The sequence below is a fragment of the Aulonocara stuartgranti genome, assembly GCF_965226115.1.
Source record: "Aulonocara stuartgranti genome assembly, chromosome: 20".
NCBI lineage: Eukaryota > Metazoa > Chordata > Actinopteri > Cichliformes > Cichlidae > Aulonocara > Aulonocara stuartgranti.
Window position 1 is genome coordinate 38,653,729 of NC_138956.1, and position 17,503 is coordinate 38,671,231.

At 45.5% G+C, this 17,503-nt stretch overlaps 1 protein-coding gene across 1 annotated transcript; it reads left to right on the forward strand.

The window, feature by feature from the left end:
• Positions 1-8,401: 8,401 nt before the first annotated feature.
• LOC309697692 (uncharacterized protein) lies at positions 8,402-14,552 on the forward strand (the record flags this gene model as incomplete). The annotated part of the gene is made up of 4 exons (XM_082519806.1): positions 8,402-8,454; positions 8,723-8,828; positions 11,375-11,634; positions 12,321-14,552. The coding sequence occupies 4 exons, from the start codon at positions 8,402-8,404 to the stop codon at positions 13,840-13,842; spliced, it is 1,941 nt and encodes a 646-aa protein (XP_082375932.1). The 3' UTR covers positions 13,843-14,552.
• Positions 14,553-17,503: the final 2,951 nt, after the last annotated feature.

The window sequence follows — 17,503 nt, forward strand, 5'->3', positions numbered from 1 at the left end:
GTTGAGATGCAAATGAGGAGACTTCACTCAGGCAAGTCTGCTGGACCAGACGGAGTGAGTCCCCTCGTCCTCAAGACCTGTGCCCCCCAGCTGTGTGGAGTCTTTCATAAACTGTTTATGCTGAGTCTGAGTCTGCAGAGGGTCCCAGTGATGTGGAAGACATCATGCCTCGTCCCTGTACCAAAGACGCCACGTCCCAGTGGCCCCCAGGATTACAGGCCCGTGGCATTGACCTCCCACATCATGAAGACCCTGGAAAGGCTCATCCTGGACCAGCTGCGACCCATAGTAAGACCACATCTGGATCCCCTTCAATTTGCTTATCAGCCTCGTCTTGGAACTGAGGACGCCATCATCTACCTGCTCAATCGTGTCTACACCCATCTGGACCAGCCGGCGAGCACTGTGAGGGTCATGTTTTTTGACTTTTCCAGTGCTTTCAACACCATCAGGCCGACCCTCCTGGGTGATAAGTTAGCAGCGATGCAGGTGGATGCTTCTCTGGTGTCCTGGATTGTTGATTACCTGACAGGAAGACCACAATATGTACGTCTCCCACAGTGTGTGTCTGACAAGGTAATCAGCAACACAGGGGCACCACATGGGACTGTCCTCTCCCCCTTCCTCTTCACCCTCTACACCACAGACTTCAGCCACTGCACAGAGACCTCCATCTTCAGAAGTTTTCTGATGACTCTGCGGTGGTTGGATGCATCAGCAGGGATGATGAGACAGAGTACCGGGCTGTGGTCGACTCCTTTGTCACGTGGTGTGAGCAGAATCATCTGCAGCTCAGCGTGGCAAAGACCAAGGAATTGATAGTGGACTTCAGGAAGACCAGGAAACACTTGACCCCTGTTTCAATCCAGGGGGTCAGTGTTGACATTGTGGAGGACTATAAATACCTTGGAGTACACATTGACAATAAACTGGACTGGGCTAAAAACACCACAGCACTTTACAAGAAGGGCCAGAGTCGTCTCTATTTTTCGAGGCGACTGAGGTCCTTCAACATCTGCCAGAAAATGCTGAGGATTTTCTATGAGTCTGTTGTGGCCAGTGCGATCCTCTATGCTGTTGCATGCTGGGGGAGCAGGCTGGTCAATAAACCGATTCGTAAGGCCAGTAATGTTGTGGGGATGGAGCTGGACTCCCTCAAGGTGGTGTCGGAGAGGCAGATGTTGTCCAAGATAAAGACAATGTTGGATAACACCTCACACCCACTCCATGACATGTTGGTCAGTCACAGGAGCACGTTCAGTGAGAGACTGAGATTACCCAAAAGCACCACTGAACGACACAGGAAATCATTCCTGCCTGTGGCTCCCTGTACAACACATCCACTTAACACACTGTTTACTGCAACAGCTACACCCTTCTTGCACATGTTCTTTTTCAGCTATTTATTAATAAGTGACTTATATGTATATATATGCCTGTATATATTGTGCTATTCTTAGTTAGTGTATTGTCTATCTTTGTTAATGTTTGTTTACAATGGAGCACTGTAACAAAAAAAATTTCCCTTAGGGATCAATAAAGTATTCTGATTCTGATTCATTCAGTGTTTGAGCAGCTCTTCTATTGAAATGACTGCAGAAAGACAATAATGTCATTATAGCAGGGAAGTCCAGCTGCGATAGGTTTGAAACATCAAAGAAACAGAAACAGGAAGCAGACGCTGACCTGAGGCGTGAAGCCTGGTGCAGTGAAACACTGCAGATAAAGATTATTAATCTGAAGCTTTAATGTGGCTTTGTTTTCAGATTTTTTAGCTTGTCGACTTTAAACTGTGTGTGTGTGTGTGTGTGTGTGGGGGGGGGGGGGGTCTGTGTTTGTGTCTGTGTGTGCGTGGGTCTGTGTGTGTGTGTATGTTTGTATGTACGCAGCCACATTAAAGACAGGACTTCACCTGCTCAGTGATTCAGGGTTAGTTTTAGTGTTCGTCTCAGTCAATGCTGAGATTCGTAAATATGACTCAGAGTCAGACAGGTGTTATTTTCAGGTGTGATCAATTCCATATTTATCCATCAAGAAATCTGTGTAGAAGAAGGAGCTTCTTGCCCTCTTATTAGACACACTGATGCACGGAGATCTCAGCTGATGTTAGTTAGCTGCGGGAAACAGTACCTACTGCCTGGTCAGCCTGAAAGACAGATGGACAGGCAGAGTCACAGACAGGTTGGTGGACAGACAGGCAGGCTGATGAAAAGACTGAATGATGGACAGGCAGACCGATACACAGACAGACTAACACAGGGACGGACATCCCAATCGGACCAGGAGTGACTGTTTGTTGTTCTTATCTAACATCCACCTGGGCCTCACTGAGTTTTTATCTGACTTAGTGCTCAGCTGAAATAAAATAATGATTGTGTTTGAGTTTAACATCCGTGTAGGTACTAAAAATGACAGCCTCAACACTGGATTTAATCTATCATTAGATCGAGTTGGTTTCTTTTTCATTGTGAACACGTGTACGGTGTGCTTCCTTATTTCCACAACTTCTCCAACATGGGAGATTACCTTGAACCTGCTTATTTGTAATTTCTAGTGTAATGAAAGATGTGTCCACCCAAATTCTGCTGAGAATCTTGAGTTGGTTGTTGTGTTCTGGTTTTCACTGCCTGCTATGGAAAATGCAGGGCATCGGATCACAATATCCAACAACGGATAGTGAGAGCAGCTGAGAAGATCATTGGAGCCTTTCTTCCCTCCATCACAGACACTTATAGCACCTGCTCCATTTGCAAAGCCACCAGCATTGTGCACGACCCCACACACCCTTCACACACACTCTTCACCCTGCTGCCTTCTGGAAAGAGGTACTGGAGCATCTGGGCCCTCACTGCCAGACTGAGGAACAATTTCTTCCCCCAGGCTGTCAGACTCCTGAACACTCAGCGACTGGACTGACACACACGCACAACTTCATACACGTCACTACCAACCACTCGTCTGCAGTATCTCACAATCGCACACACACACACACACACACACACACACACACACACACACACACACACACACACACACCAAGTTACTTTTGCACAGTACTCAGCATTTTGCACATTTCCATTGCACTGTCTCGTGTCTGTATCGTTGTGGCAGGGGTGGTGTGGTCTCTGGCCTGCTGCAGTGGAGAGGCGGTACAGTGAGCTCACAGAGCGGCGCCGAGGTGTGAGCGCTCAATGTAATGATCTTCTTCGTCTCTGTGAGTATACAGTGATGGTGGAGACGGAGGAGTGGGTGTGGAATAGAGCAGCTGTCCCTGAGTGACTGGTGCCGAGAACCGTCAAAACAGTTGCTAAAACAAATAAAAGTGACGTACATGTGCATGAAATCCTGTGTGTGTGTTGGGACCTTATCACAGTTGTCCTGTCCTGTCTTGTTTACTTTTGCAATTTTTTGCACATTTTTATGTTTGTCTGTCAGATGTAGCACCAGGGTCTCAGAGGAATGCTGTCTCACTCCACTCTGTACTGTACCACTGTACATGTACAATTTTAATAACTGTACCGTACTCTGTTTTTGGTAACTATTGTCCTTGATGTAAATATGTAAAAAAAATTGTGTATGTTTCTGTTCTGTGTCCTGTGTGCTGTTTGTTTGTATATGTGTTTTTCTTGCTGCTGTTACAACCATATTTCCCCTTGTGGGACAATTAAAGGATTATTCTATTCTATTCTATGGTTCGAATGACAATAAAAGCCACTTGACTTGGCTAGTTATTTATCAATGTTTTCTTTGCTACATAATTCCATAAATCTTCTTTCATATATGTCTCCAGTTTGTATCTATAATGTAGAAAGTAGTGAAAATAAAGAAAAAACATGACAAAGTGTGTCCAAACGTTCAGCTGGTAGTGTACTATAGTATGAGTTCCTGAGCCCAGATTTCCTCCTATGACAGATGTGTTTCCTGTATATTAAACTTCCTCTCTTTAAGTATCAGATTACTTCTCTTATTTGATTATTCATCCCATTGACATTCACTGACACCAGAGTTACATTCCTCACCTTTTTATTCAATTTTCAATTCAATTCAATTCAACTTTATTCATATAGCGCCAAATCACAACAACAGTCGCCTCAAGGCACTTTATACTGTATAATATAATACATACAGAGAAAAACCCAACAATCATATGACCCCCTTTGAGCAAGCACTTTGGCGACAGTGTGAAGGAAAAAGTTTTGTTCTGTTTTGGCTTATCACAATCATAGCAATCCACAATAACTCTAAGAACTTGGAAGAAGATGACAAGAAACTGAAAATATATATTTGTGACCTACAGTGTCCCTGTGGTTTGAGAGGTATGACCCTTTCCAAATAGGGGCGAGGGGTGAGATCCGGTCACCCGGCCATATACTTTCCAATCCATTATGACTTTGAAGAAACTATGGTAATGAACATCCAGTCTCTGATTTTCACTGTGCACTTCAGTTTCCATTGGGTTCAGCTGTTTGCCACCTCAATTATAAGTTCTTGGTGTTCCTTCGCTGTGGAGGTCCCTGCTTTGCTGCAGCGTCTCCAGCCAAATTCTACTCCTCCTTAGCTCCTCGGCTGCCGCCACGATCGTATGTCCTGGCGCCCCCCAAACTCTGCTTCAGGTCCCAAAGTCAAACGAACACTGTGGCATCACTTAGAGTTACAAACTGTCTAAATTCTTTCATGGTGTAACAATTGCACCTTGCAACAATTACAAGGAAAAGCACCTTCTGAGTAACAAAGTTTCACAGAGGAAGCATTGCTTTAGAAAATTAAATAAAGTCAATTTGAAAAATTCTGACAGGGCTTTCCCACTGATTCTTTCAGCTCCTCACACTCGTCTCCAGGCTTGAGCCAAAGCTGTGCCAGCCCCTGGATGATGACATATTCCTGTCTCCTGGCTGGGATGTTGGTGGATAAACACGGACTCGCACACACAGACACACTTACAGACACAGACACACATACACGGACACAGACACACTCACAGACACACACAGACACAGACACACATACACGGACACAGACACACTCACAGACACACGGACACAAAGACACACACACACACACACAGACCCACACACGTACACAGGCACAGACCCACAGACCCACACACACACACACACACACACACACACACACACACACACACACACACACACACACGTCCTCCTGCTGCTCTCAGTTTCTCCCGACTGTGGCAACAGCACAATTCCCAGAAACTACCCTTCATGCCAAAGACAAGCCATAGATTCCTGTCAGCAGTGTGTCTATGTGAATACACCACATTTCAAACATGTGTTGGCTTGTGTTTACATTTTATATGAACTGAGTGCAGCAAGACAATATTGCGATGAATATGACACACACATGCTGAGGGTATGCGTGCGCGTGTATCCTGTTCATATGTGGCTATAACTCATGCAGGTGCAATAAACAGTGTTGATCAAAATGAACTTCTTTCAGCTTAAGGCAGTTTGGAGACTTTAAGAGAATCGTGCTTCTTTCCCCCGGACTTCTTTTTTTTCTTCTTTTTTTTTTTTTGTTTCTTCTAAGTGAGAGGCTAACCATTTTACAGCAGAACCTTAAATACCAACTCATCTCTTCAAATGTTTTAATAGGATTGTGTGATCAACGGTGTCAAATGCTGCACTCCATACTTTTTCCAGAGTCAGCAGCTAAAAGCACATCATTGAGCACCTTCAGTAGAGCAGACTGTGAGCTGTGGAAAGCTCTGAAACCAAACTGACATTTATCCAGAATCCAGAAAAAAGAGGACAATTGGTGGAAGACGACTTTCTCCAGAACCTTAGACAAAAATGGCAGCTCAGAGATGGCGTAGGTTTTTTTTTTTTGCCTGTCCCGTTTGGCTCTTTTGCATCAGAATTGTTGTCTAAAGGCAAAGAAAGATGCCCAACGGATTTACTTTACCAAATTGACCATCCCAGCCTTGCCGTAATGGTCCATTTGATTCACCTTTTATTGTTTATTTTATTTTCACTTGCTGAATACGGGACAGACTTGACTGGGGGAAAGAAGGGGAGAAAGAAAGAGGGAAAGAGAAACAGCTGACTTCTGTAATCCTGGGAATAAACACGCCTTCCAGCTGAGTTCAACCACTAGAGCTGATCACACACACTCGGTATGATACTTGAGATCCGATCAGATGGGCTGCAATGTGTTTCAGAAATGACCCCGAAAATCTTGTAGGTGTATTTTTGACTCAAGCTGTGCAGGACGTCAGAGAGTGACCTACGCAGTACTCTGCACACATCTGCATGTTGTAGCTGCATACTGTCACCAGGGGGCAGTGTTTGTAATAAAGTGGACTTTGATTGTGCTGTTGTTTAGCTTTAGTTCCACCCATGCTAATGGCAGTCAGAATATATAGTGCTCAAAAGAATTGAAGGAACATTTTTAAAATTTTTGAATGATTGATCTGGTTTGTTCAGTAGCAAATGGGGATTTCTTAATCAGTTTCAGATACGTTGGTATTAAGGAAATTAAGAACAGGTGCAACAGAGAGGCAACAATTAGACAATCCCCAAAACTGTAATTGTTTTACAGGTGGAGGCCACTGATTTTTTTTCCTTCTCATATTTTCTGTTTTTTTCACTAGTTTTCCGTTTGACTAGGGTCAGTGTCACTGCTTGTAACATGAGGCCATAGCTGGGCTTTACAGAGGTCACACAGGTAGTCCAAATCCTCCTGAAGGATACATCAATATGTGGAACTGCCAGAAGGTTGCTGGACAGGGCCGTAAAAAGCTGTGCTGTGGATCAGCACAGTCCCCTTCAGATGCTGCTTTCTATTTGTGCAGCACATTCCAAGTAAACAAGCGACATTTGTAACAAAAATATGGGCTGTATGCGATGCCAGGTCCATCTATGTACAGGTGTATGCTGCTAAACCTGCTGGTGCACAGTCAGAAAGACAAAATCAGGACATGCGAGTTGTCCTTAACCTTAACTACCTGTGGCAGCTTCTTTCCATCACATGCTGTTGTCCTGCAGATGCTAAAAAGAAAGCTGTACATGGTGGGAACAGTAAGAAGATGAGCATCTCCCTGCACTGGTGTCAAAAACAGACAGGACTTGGTTCTCATGAAAGTTTGCCTTCTCTGGTGTCCACAGAAAAGAGTAGAATTTCAGGTGAGGAGTTGGAATAAAGCTGACTAAAACACTGAAACACGGGGTTAGGTGATGATTTACAATTTAGGCTTTATAAACAGCCAAACCAGACGTGGTTGGTTTTGACCCTGGGAGGACAAACGGTCTGATTATTTCCTGCTGTTGAGAAAATTATTGCAGTTTAGAAACAGCAACCTAACTCAGCTTTGACATATACGCAAACAACTGCCTCTAATCATTAACTATAATCAGAATAATCAGCTGCAGCACTATCGGAAAGACCACTCGATGATAATGCTCCAGAATATCACAAACATTTCTTTAGTTAAGCACTATCAAAGTAATGTGTGCAATTTACATTTCTTTGATGTTATTATTTACCATCAAACCCTCACCTGGATCAAAAGTTGTGTATGTAGTAAAAATACCACACACAGACATGAAACTTTAACGTGTGAAACAAACAACAACAAACCAAAGATGATCCAGTGTCGTGCATGTCAGATCTGAACAACTGGTTTCGTTCTTAAGAAAGAATTCTTCTCACATGTTGTTTTACACACAGCAGTTAGTGAGCTTGTAGAGTTTCACAGTTAAACTAACATTTTAACCCAACACACACTGTCTGTATATGGATACATGCCACACACACACACACACACACACACACACACAGATCCCCTCCCTCTGTCTTTAACATTTTCTGAATAGTTGCTACGACCACAAAATACTTTCCCAACTTCTGTGGCTGACTAAACTGGAGTCGCTGAGTTTGTTCAGCACTCCTACTCTTTCTCATCATTTCTTCTTCTTCTCCATCTTTCCTGCTGTGTACACATTTCTTGTTCTTCAGCTATCCTCAGCTGACGTGTTTCTTTTCCCTTTAATTACTCCTAAAAATCATTTTCTTCATGTCAACTTTTGTTCCTTTCAGGAATATGCCTATACTTCCAGATATCAAATTTCCATTCAGTTAGTGTAAAGTATTGGATGGTAAACTTAAGGATTTAGTTGAATAATTCTTCTGATCGTTATAAAAATCAGTCAAAAATACTGTCAGATTTGTATTGGACGCAGTTAAGGGTGGAGGCCCTGGTGGTCCAATCCCCAGCTGTTCAAACTAATTCTTGGTACATCACCTCTCTGCAGGGGAACAAGCCTGAGCTACTTCATGACGTTCAGACATACTGGCTAGAAATAGTTAGACTGGCCTGAAACCATGGCTAGAGCTCTGGAACCAGTCCAAGGGAGGTGACCTCGGTGAGAGGTGGAAGGCAGAGATGGGTATAGCTGTGCTGTGGATGAGCACAGTCCCCTTCCTAATCCTGCTGAAGTAGGTCAAGATGGCGCCTGTGTTTGGCTGTGCCGCTGCCTTCGTCCATGTGTTTGTTTATTTTATATGCTATGCAAGTGTTTTTATTACAGCTTTTTCTGGTGTCACCTCCCTTCGGATTTATGATCGTCATGCGTTGCTAGCGATCAAATCTGCAATGGATAGCTTTCAGAGTCAACGAAACGAGGCTGTTTTCCTACTGCCGTTAGAGCGCTACACAGCACCTGGTTTACCTCCACTCTTGCCGGTTAGCTCATTTTTGCTTCAGAGGCCTCGTCAGAGAAAGCGGGGGAAGCGAGCTGGCCTTCACGTCCTACTTCGTCGTCTTCGGAAAGAGATGGACCTTCGGGGGCTCTATTCCTGGGTTGCTACCCGTGAGATTCGCCTGAGACTTGTCGGAACTGGATTAATCCCCACAACCCACTGTTTTTTTTTGTTTTTGTTTTTTTGCCTGTCCCGTTTGGCTCTTTTGCCATCAGAATTGTTGTCTAAAGGCAAAGAAAGATGCCCAACGGATTTACTTTACCAAATTGACCATCCCAGCCTTGCCGTAATGGTCCATTTGATTCACCTTTTATTGTTTATTTTATTTTCAATTGCTGAATACGGGACAGACTTGACTGGGGGAAAGAAGGGGAGAAAGAAAGAGGGAAAGAGAAACAGCTGAGAAGAGGGACGGGGGAGAAGGGCAAAAGACAAAAACCAACAGAATGAGCAGAAAAAAAGAAAAGAAAAACAAATGCATATATCAATCACCTGGATCACCTGCTGAGAAAGAAAAAATAAAACAAGCAGAAGAGAGCAAGAGTAATAGAATAAACAACATCACAATGATATATGGGAATATGACAGTAAATACTAAATATTAAACATTATTGTGCAGCACATAAGATCAACAGAACACAGTGTGCTTTGAGGTAGGAGCCAAAAAGGGTGTAGTTTGTGGGTGTGATCACCCGTGTGTACACCTGTGAGCATGGACGCGTTTGGTTTTTTTTAAAAGGTTCCTTCATGTAATGATCTGCTAGAGGGTGTGGGGGGGGGGGGGGGGGGGGGCACAGCCCCGTCCTCCAGGGCATGAAGCAGGTATGGAGGAGATCAAAACTCCAGACATCCAGAGGCCCCCAGAACACAAGAGACCAAGGAAGACCAACAGAGGGGCAGCTGCGCCACTGTCCCAGAAAGAGCTGAGGAGAGTCCCAGATGAGGGCTCACTCAGCAGCCGCGGAGCAGAAGCCAGGGGGAGTTGCAGTGACGCGCCCGTGAGCTCCGCCAGCAGCCAGCTGCGCCTGAGTGACCGAGCCCCAGGCCGAGAGGCCGGGGGCACCCCACCTCCGAAGTGGCCCGAGCGAGCCCCAGGCTCCAGGCCCCGATAAGCGGCCGCCAAGGAGTGAGCCGGTGTGTACCTGGACGCCCATCCCCGGACACAAAGAACCACCAACGCACCGATGTCTGAGGGAGTCCGCCACTGGCAGGGGAAGTGGTGGTGGGGGGAGATAGGCCTCCAAACCTTGGAGGGCCTGAGATGTCCCCAGAGAGGTGGCGCCTGACACCCAACCTGACATATAGACACAGACATACAGGCACACACATATACAAACATCCATTCCCACCCTCATGCTCTCATATACACTTACTCCACACTCAACCAACGTGGAGACAGACATAAAGAGACGCTGTACACACGATCACACTCCCCAAGCGTACTCTACAAACCGGGTCTAGGTACCCTTGCCCCTGGAGGGGGGAACTGCACCCAGATCCAGGTGGTGTTACCCTTTTCCCTGCGGTGGGGGGAGGCAGACCGCCCCGACTCCGCAGCAGCAGGGAGGCCCCACACTCCAGACTGCAGTCGGACAGCCAACTCCTCCTCCTAGCCCCCCCGCTCCAGCAGGCCGCAGAGAATGGGGGTGAGAGAAGACTCCAAACCTCCCTCCACCCGCTCATTGTAGTGTTGATGCATGTGTGTTCTAAGGTGCATTTAAAACCCAGGAGGGCATGGAGCTACCTGCCAGAGAGCAGCAGGTAAGCGCATAGCCCCTCCTGCTAGCCCTCAATGTCTACGTGTATTTAACATTGAGAGGTGGACAATGACGCCAGGGGTGAGGTGTACACCCTGATGGTAATTTGGACTCCGTGTATCGTGCCCACCCCCAAGATCCTATATGTATGTGTAATGAGAGTGTGAGTAATGTGAATGTCTAAGTTGTGGGATAAAATTGAGGCAGAGGCAGCCAGAAGGGGACAGGGGGGGAGGGGGGGTAGCCTCCTCTGCACCCTGGTGACATACCCCTACTCCAAGGTCCTGCATGTGTGGGTGGTTGTGGTGGAGTGGGAAGAGGGAGGCAGCTGGAGATGGGGAGGGAAGGAAGGGTGGGGCAAGTGACCCCTCCCTGGGGCCAGCTCCCCCGCTGACCCCAGTAGGCACCCCCATACTCCGCGACCCGCCAGGGAAAGGGGGCCCAGCCCATCCACAACCCACTATGTTTACCACCCACGATGTCATCTGAAAGCATGTAAAGCCACGCCTCATCGCGGCAGGAACCCTGTTTTTCTGCGCGGCTTACCGCATAGCGCGGACTCTGTCCTTGGAAACTCTACCCCTGTCCCGGTGAGTCGCAGCCTTAAATGGATGTTAATTAATGCTCGATCAATCGCCAATAAGTCTAAGTAATATTTTAAATGACTTGTTCTGCTCTGAGAAGCTTGACTTCATGTTTATCTCTGAGACGTGGCAACGGGAGAATGAAGTCTCACATCTTTTAGAGCTTTGTCCTACTGACTGTTCATTTGTCTGTGGACCTCGGATATCTGGACGAGGAGGTGGGACAGCTGTAATTTTTAAAAAGACATTTTAATGCCAGATGATTTCTTCAAGCTGCTACAACTCTTTTGAGATGCTTATAATAAAAATTGGAAGAGAACAGCCCATATACCCCCCTCTGCTAACCCCACAGCTGCATGTGACACTATCCACTCTGCCATAGCTCGGCTACAGACTCAGCACCCGAGTGCCTTTATTGTGATCTCGGGTGACTTCAACCATGTATCACTGGACAATACACTACCAACATTCAAACAATATGTGGACTGTCCCACCAGGGGAGAGAAAACTTTAGACTTACTGTATGCTAACGTCAAGGATGCATACAGCTCCTCCTCCCTCCCCCCACTTGGTAGGTGAAGAGAAAATCTCCGTCCCGGTTTCCCTCCAAGGCGTGAGCACCGATAAGCAGAATTTTGTCCTTTCCTTATAAGATTCCTAATTATTCAAAGTAACGCTCAAGTATGCCGTTCAGCTGGGTTAGTTACAGCGCCGGGAGTAGCTTGGGAGAACAAGGAAACACAGACTGCTTCAGGTTGCCTTCCCAAACCAACTCAAAGGTTTATTTAGTACAAAACAGCTTATATAGAGGAAAAAAAGGTTCGTGTGTCAGCAGGTTCTCAGTTCAAACCGGTACAGACCAAATAAGGAAACGTCTTCCTGCCTTCTGAGCAAAGAAGTATCCTTCGTGTAGTTTATCAGTTCAGCTACAATTTATGATCATCCCAGCAAAATACACTCCTAGACATAGAATACAGAGTTCTTTCATTAGTGAATTCTGAAACAAACCACCTGGCTTTTTAACAAGCTCTTTTCTAAAAGATAAGGAAGGGAGGATGGGAGTAAGGAAGTGGTCTCGTCTCTGTGGTATTTTCGACCTTGGGGTACCAGCCTGTGATTCTTACACATTAATTCTTGGGTCAGAGAGAAAGAGAAAAACAACTAGTAAATGGGCCTTATTGAGTAACTCTTTTCTGTATAATATCACTACAAAACAATATCCTGTAAATGCTACCATGGTATCAAAATATCACAACAGTAGGTCAGATCATAACCTGATTCACCTCACCCCCCGCTATGTGCCAATTGTGAGGAGGGAACCTGTGACCACCAGGACTGTCAGGAGGTGGTCAGAGGAGGCCTTAGCAGAACTACAGGGCTGTTTCGAGGTGACCGACTGGGAAACACTCTGTGAGCCTCACGCCGAGGACATCAATGGGCTTACTGAGTGTATCACAGACTACATAACTTTCTGCACCGACTCCATTGTTCCAGCTCAGACTGTTCATTGTTACCCAAATAACAAGCCGTGGGTGACTAAGGACATCAAAGCCCTCCTCAACAACAAGAAGAGGGCTTTCAGAGGGGGCAACAAAGAGGAGGTGAGGAAGATCCAGGTGTTACTAAAGGACAAGATCAGAGAGGCTAAGGACAATTACAGGAGGAAGCTGGAGTGGAAACTCCAGCAGAACAGCATGAGAGAGGTGTGGAGGGGCATGAAGACCATCACTGGATTCAGGCCAACCAACAGCAGGGGAGCTGAGGGAGGTGAGAATAGAGCCAATGAGTTGAATCTGTTTTTCAATAGATTCGACACCACAGTGTCTGCTCACACCCCCACAACCTCACCTGTAGTCAGCCTGGAATCCAGAGCCACACCACTGTGCCAGCCTCTCTCTTCACATGTTGCCTCCTGTGAGATTCCTGACACCCCTCCCCCACCCATCACCTTCACTCAATACCAGGTTGAGATGCAAATGAGGAGACTTCACTCAGGCAAGTCTGCTGGACCAGACGGAGTGAGTCCCCTTGTCCTCAAGACCTGTGCACCCCAGCTGTGTGGAGTCTTTCATAAACTGTTTATGCTGAGTCTGAGTCTGCAGAGGGTCCCGGTGATGTGGAAGACATCATGCCTCGTCCCTGTACCAAAGACGCCACGTCCCAGTGGCCCCCAGGATTACAGGCCCGTGGCACTGACCTCCCACATCATGAAGACCCTGGAAAGGCTCATCCTGGACCAGCTGCGACCCATAGTAAGACCACACCTGGATCCCCTTCAGTTCGCTTATCAGCCTCGTCTCGGAACTGAGGACGCCATCATCTACCTGCTCAATCGTGTCTACACCCATCTGGACCAGCCGGCGAGCACTGTGAGGGTCATGTTTTTTGACTTTTCCAGTGCTTTCAACACCATCAGGCCGACCCTCCTGGGTGATAAGTTAGCAGCGATGCAGGTGGATGCTTCTCTGGTGTCCTGGATTGTTGATTACCTGACAGGAAGACCACAATATGTACGTCTCCCACAGTGTGTGTCTGACAAGGTGATTAGCAACACAGGGGCACCACATGGGACTGTCCTCTCCCCCTTCCTCTTCACCCTCTACACCACAGACTTCAGCCACTGCACAGAGACCTCCATCTTCAGAAGTTTTCTGATGACTCTGCGGTGGTTGGATGCATCAGCAGGGATGATGAGACAGAGTACCGGGCTGTGGTCGACTCCTTTGTCACGTGGTGTGAGCAGAATCATCTGCAGCTCAACGTGGCAAAGACCAAGGAACTGATCGTGGACTTCAGGAAGACCAGGAAACACTTGACCCCTGTTTCAATCCAGGGGGTCAGTGTTGACATTGTGGAGGACTATAAATACCTTGGAGTACACATTGACAATAAACTGGACTGGGCTAAAAACACCACAGCACTTTACAGGAAGGGCCAGAGTCGTCTCTATTTTTTGAGGCGACTGAGGTCCTTCAACATCTGCCAGAAAATGCTGAGGATTTTCTATGAGTCTGTTGTGGCCAGTGCGATCCTCTATGCTGTTGCATGCTGGGGGAGCAGGCTGAGGGTTGCAGATGCCAACAGACTTAATAAACTAATCCGTAAGGCCAGCAATGTTGTGGGGATGGAGCTGGACTCCCTCAAGGTGGTGTCGGAGAGGCGGATGCTGTCCAAGATAAAGACAATGTTGGATAACACCTCCCACCCACTCCATGACATGCTGGTCAGTCACAGGAGCACGTTCAGTGAGAGACTGAGATTACCGAAAAGCACCACTGAACGACACAGGAAATCATTCCTGCCTGTGGCCATCTCCCTGTACAACGCATCCACTTAACACACTGTTTGCTGCTACAACTACACATGTTTCTTTTCCAACTATTTATTTATGAGTGACTTATGTATGTATGTATGTATATATATGTATATATTGTACTATTCTTAGTTAGCGTATTGTCTGTCTTGTCTTAATGTTGGTTTAAAATGGAGCACTGTAACAAAAAATAATTTCCCCCAGGGATCAATAAAGTATTCTGATTCTGATTCTGATATACGGCATTTAAATTTATCGTCCACCTGGGTCTGTTGCAGCTTTTCTGTCAGACCTACAGGAATTTTTAACTTCCACTATTAAAATGGGCATGGTTATCATTGTTGGAGATTTCAACATTCATGTGCATGACTCAACGAACAGTACCACTAAGGAGTTCCTGAGCATTATGGACTCTTTCAACTTTGTTCAGCATGTAGCAGAGGCTACTCATACGGCTGGGCACACTCTGGACTTGGTCTTCACCTATGGTGTTTCCCTTGAATTTAAATGAAGTTGTTTTTAGCGACCATAAGTCAGTCTCTTTTACTGTATCTGTTAATTCAGAATCAAGGTTCTATTAGGCGCAGGCGCTTTATTGACGACTCTATAATTTCTGAGTTTTCCTCTCTTTTTAATTTTAAAAGTTCCTCTAACGAGGTTGAGCTTCTAACTAATTATTTTAATGAACGCTGTCTTTGTCATGGTCTGACCAGCCCTGCTGGGCGACCTGATCATTTATGTTTGAGTTTATTTTGATGGAGCCGCAATTCCCCGGAGGCAGGTCCGCCGACCCAGAAGTAGCTCCATTTGGAGCTTCGGCACACCGCCAATTAATCAACATTCGCCAGCTGCCATGAATTATCCACCATCAGACCCTGATGTATTTAACGCGGTGACCAGGCTTCAGTCAGCGCTGGATCATTAGACTAAACTCGTTAGTAGTGTCTTGATCGTGTGCTCTTTCCAACTCGCTTTCGGATTGCTATTTACTCCTTTTTTTGTCTTTCGCACCAGGAGGTGGAGAGGAGAACACGGGAGCTGGGTGAATGGACCACGGGGGCCACGGCCAAGGGATTTCACTGGACTGTAATTGTTTCACTCTGTAAATAAATTCACTGTCTCATTGCAAGGAGATCTGCGCTCGATTCCGCTTCTTCCACACACCACGACAGTCTTGCCATTCTAAATCAGGTTGCTCCTTTCAAAACCAGTTATTGCTCTGTTAGTTCCCGCACACCATGGTTAAATAATCAGACTCGTGGTCTTCAACACTCCTATCGAAAAGCAGAGCGTCTGTGGAAGTCCCCTGGTCTGATTGTCCATCATGAGCACTTTAAAGAACTACTTTACCTATATAATGAGTCAGTCAAAGAGGCCAGATCCTCTTACTTCAATAATCTTGTAAATCGTCATAAAAATAATTCAAGAATTTTATTTGATACCATCAAGAGTATTGTTTCTCCTCCAACCCAGCACGCTCGGTTACTTTCTGATGAAGATTGTAATACTTTCCTCAATTACTTTGTAAATAAGGTGATGGACTTGAGATCCAAAATTTCCTCAAGTGCCTCCCCTTATGAAGATACCCCTTGCTGTCTTGGATCATTTACCTCATTTTCTCCAATCACACTTAATGACTTAATTATAGTTTTAGGTAAAATGAAATCCTCATCATGCTCTGTAGATATATTACCTTCCTCTGTCCTGTCCGGGTCTATCACCAGCATTGGTCCCACACTACTATCCATCATTAATAGTTCACCGAGGCAAGGCTGTGTCCCGTCCTATTTTAAACATGCTGAGGTAACCCCTCTGTTAAAAAAAACAGAATCTTGATCCTAGCTCCACTAGTAATTATCGACCTATTTCAAAATTGCCATTTTTAAGTAAATTACTTGAAAGAATTGTTGAAAATCAGTTCAGGTCTCTGTTATGTAAATTACACATTCTTGACCCTTTTCCGTCTGGCTTTCAAAAGCAGCACTCTACAGAGACCGCTCTCTTAAGGGTCTATAATGATCTACTAATGGCATCTGATGCAGGGAACTGTTCTGTGATCATTTTTCTTGATCTTAGCGCAGCCTTTGACACCATCAACCACAAAATCCTACTTAACAGGCTCAAGGTTTTGGCTGGTATATCTGGCTCTGCCCTAGACTGGTTTTCTTCCTACTTATCAGATAGGACCTTTTCTGTTAGGACTGACAGGTTCACCTCTGACATTGCTGCCCTGACCTGTGGTGTCCCACAGGGTTCAGTTTTTGGTCCATTATTATTTTCTTTTTATATGCTTCCTTTAGCTGGTATCATTTAATCTTTTAGCGACCTGTCTTATCATTTTTATGCTGATGACATTCAGCTCCATATGTCCTTTAAGCCTCATCAGCTGGATAGGCTGTCCACCCTAGTCCAGTGCTTAACCGAGGTTTCTGATTGGCTTTCAAGCAACTACCTCGTTCTAAATACTAACAAGATCGAGACCATGATCATAGCTCCTCCTGAGCTACATTCTAAAATCAGTCAGGTTCTTGCCTCTTTCTGTCCATCTGTCAAGTCAAATATTCGAAATCTTGGAGTAATATTTGACTCTTCTCTGGGCCTTGACTCTCATGTAAAATCTTTGTCTCGTTCCTGTTTCTATCATTTAAGAAACATATCTAAACTGGTTTCCTCAGCTGAACTGGAAAAACTCATTCATGCATTTGTGTCATCACGCTTAGATTACTGTAATTCCCTGTTTACTAGCTTGGATAAATCATCGCACTCTCGCCTCCAGACAATACAAAACGCAGCAGCCAGACTACTAACTCGTTCTACCAAGCGTGTTCACATTACTCCCATCTTATATTCTTTACATTGGCTCACAATAGAGTTTAGAATTCACTTTAAAATTCTTGTTTTAACATACAGAGCACTAAATGGCTCCAGATTATTTATTCAAGCTTCTTATAAAATACACTGCTGCTCGTCATCTCCACTCACAGACTCAGTGTCTGTTGGTTGTTCCCCGTACATGACTGAAGACAAAAGGGGGCGGAGCCTTTCAGTCTGTTGCACCAAGGCTGTGGAACAGTCTACCACTACAATTACGTTTGCTTGACTCTGTGGATTCTTTTAAAAAGCAGTTAAAA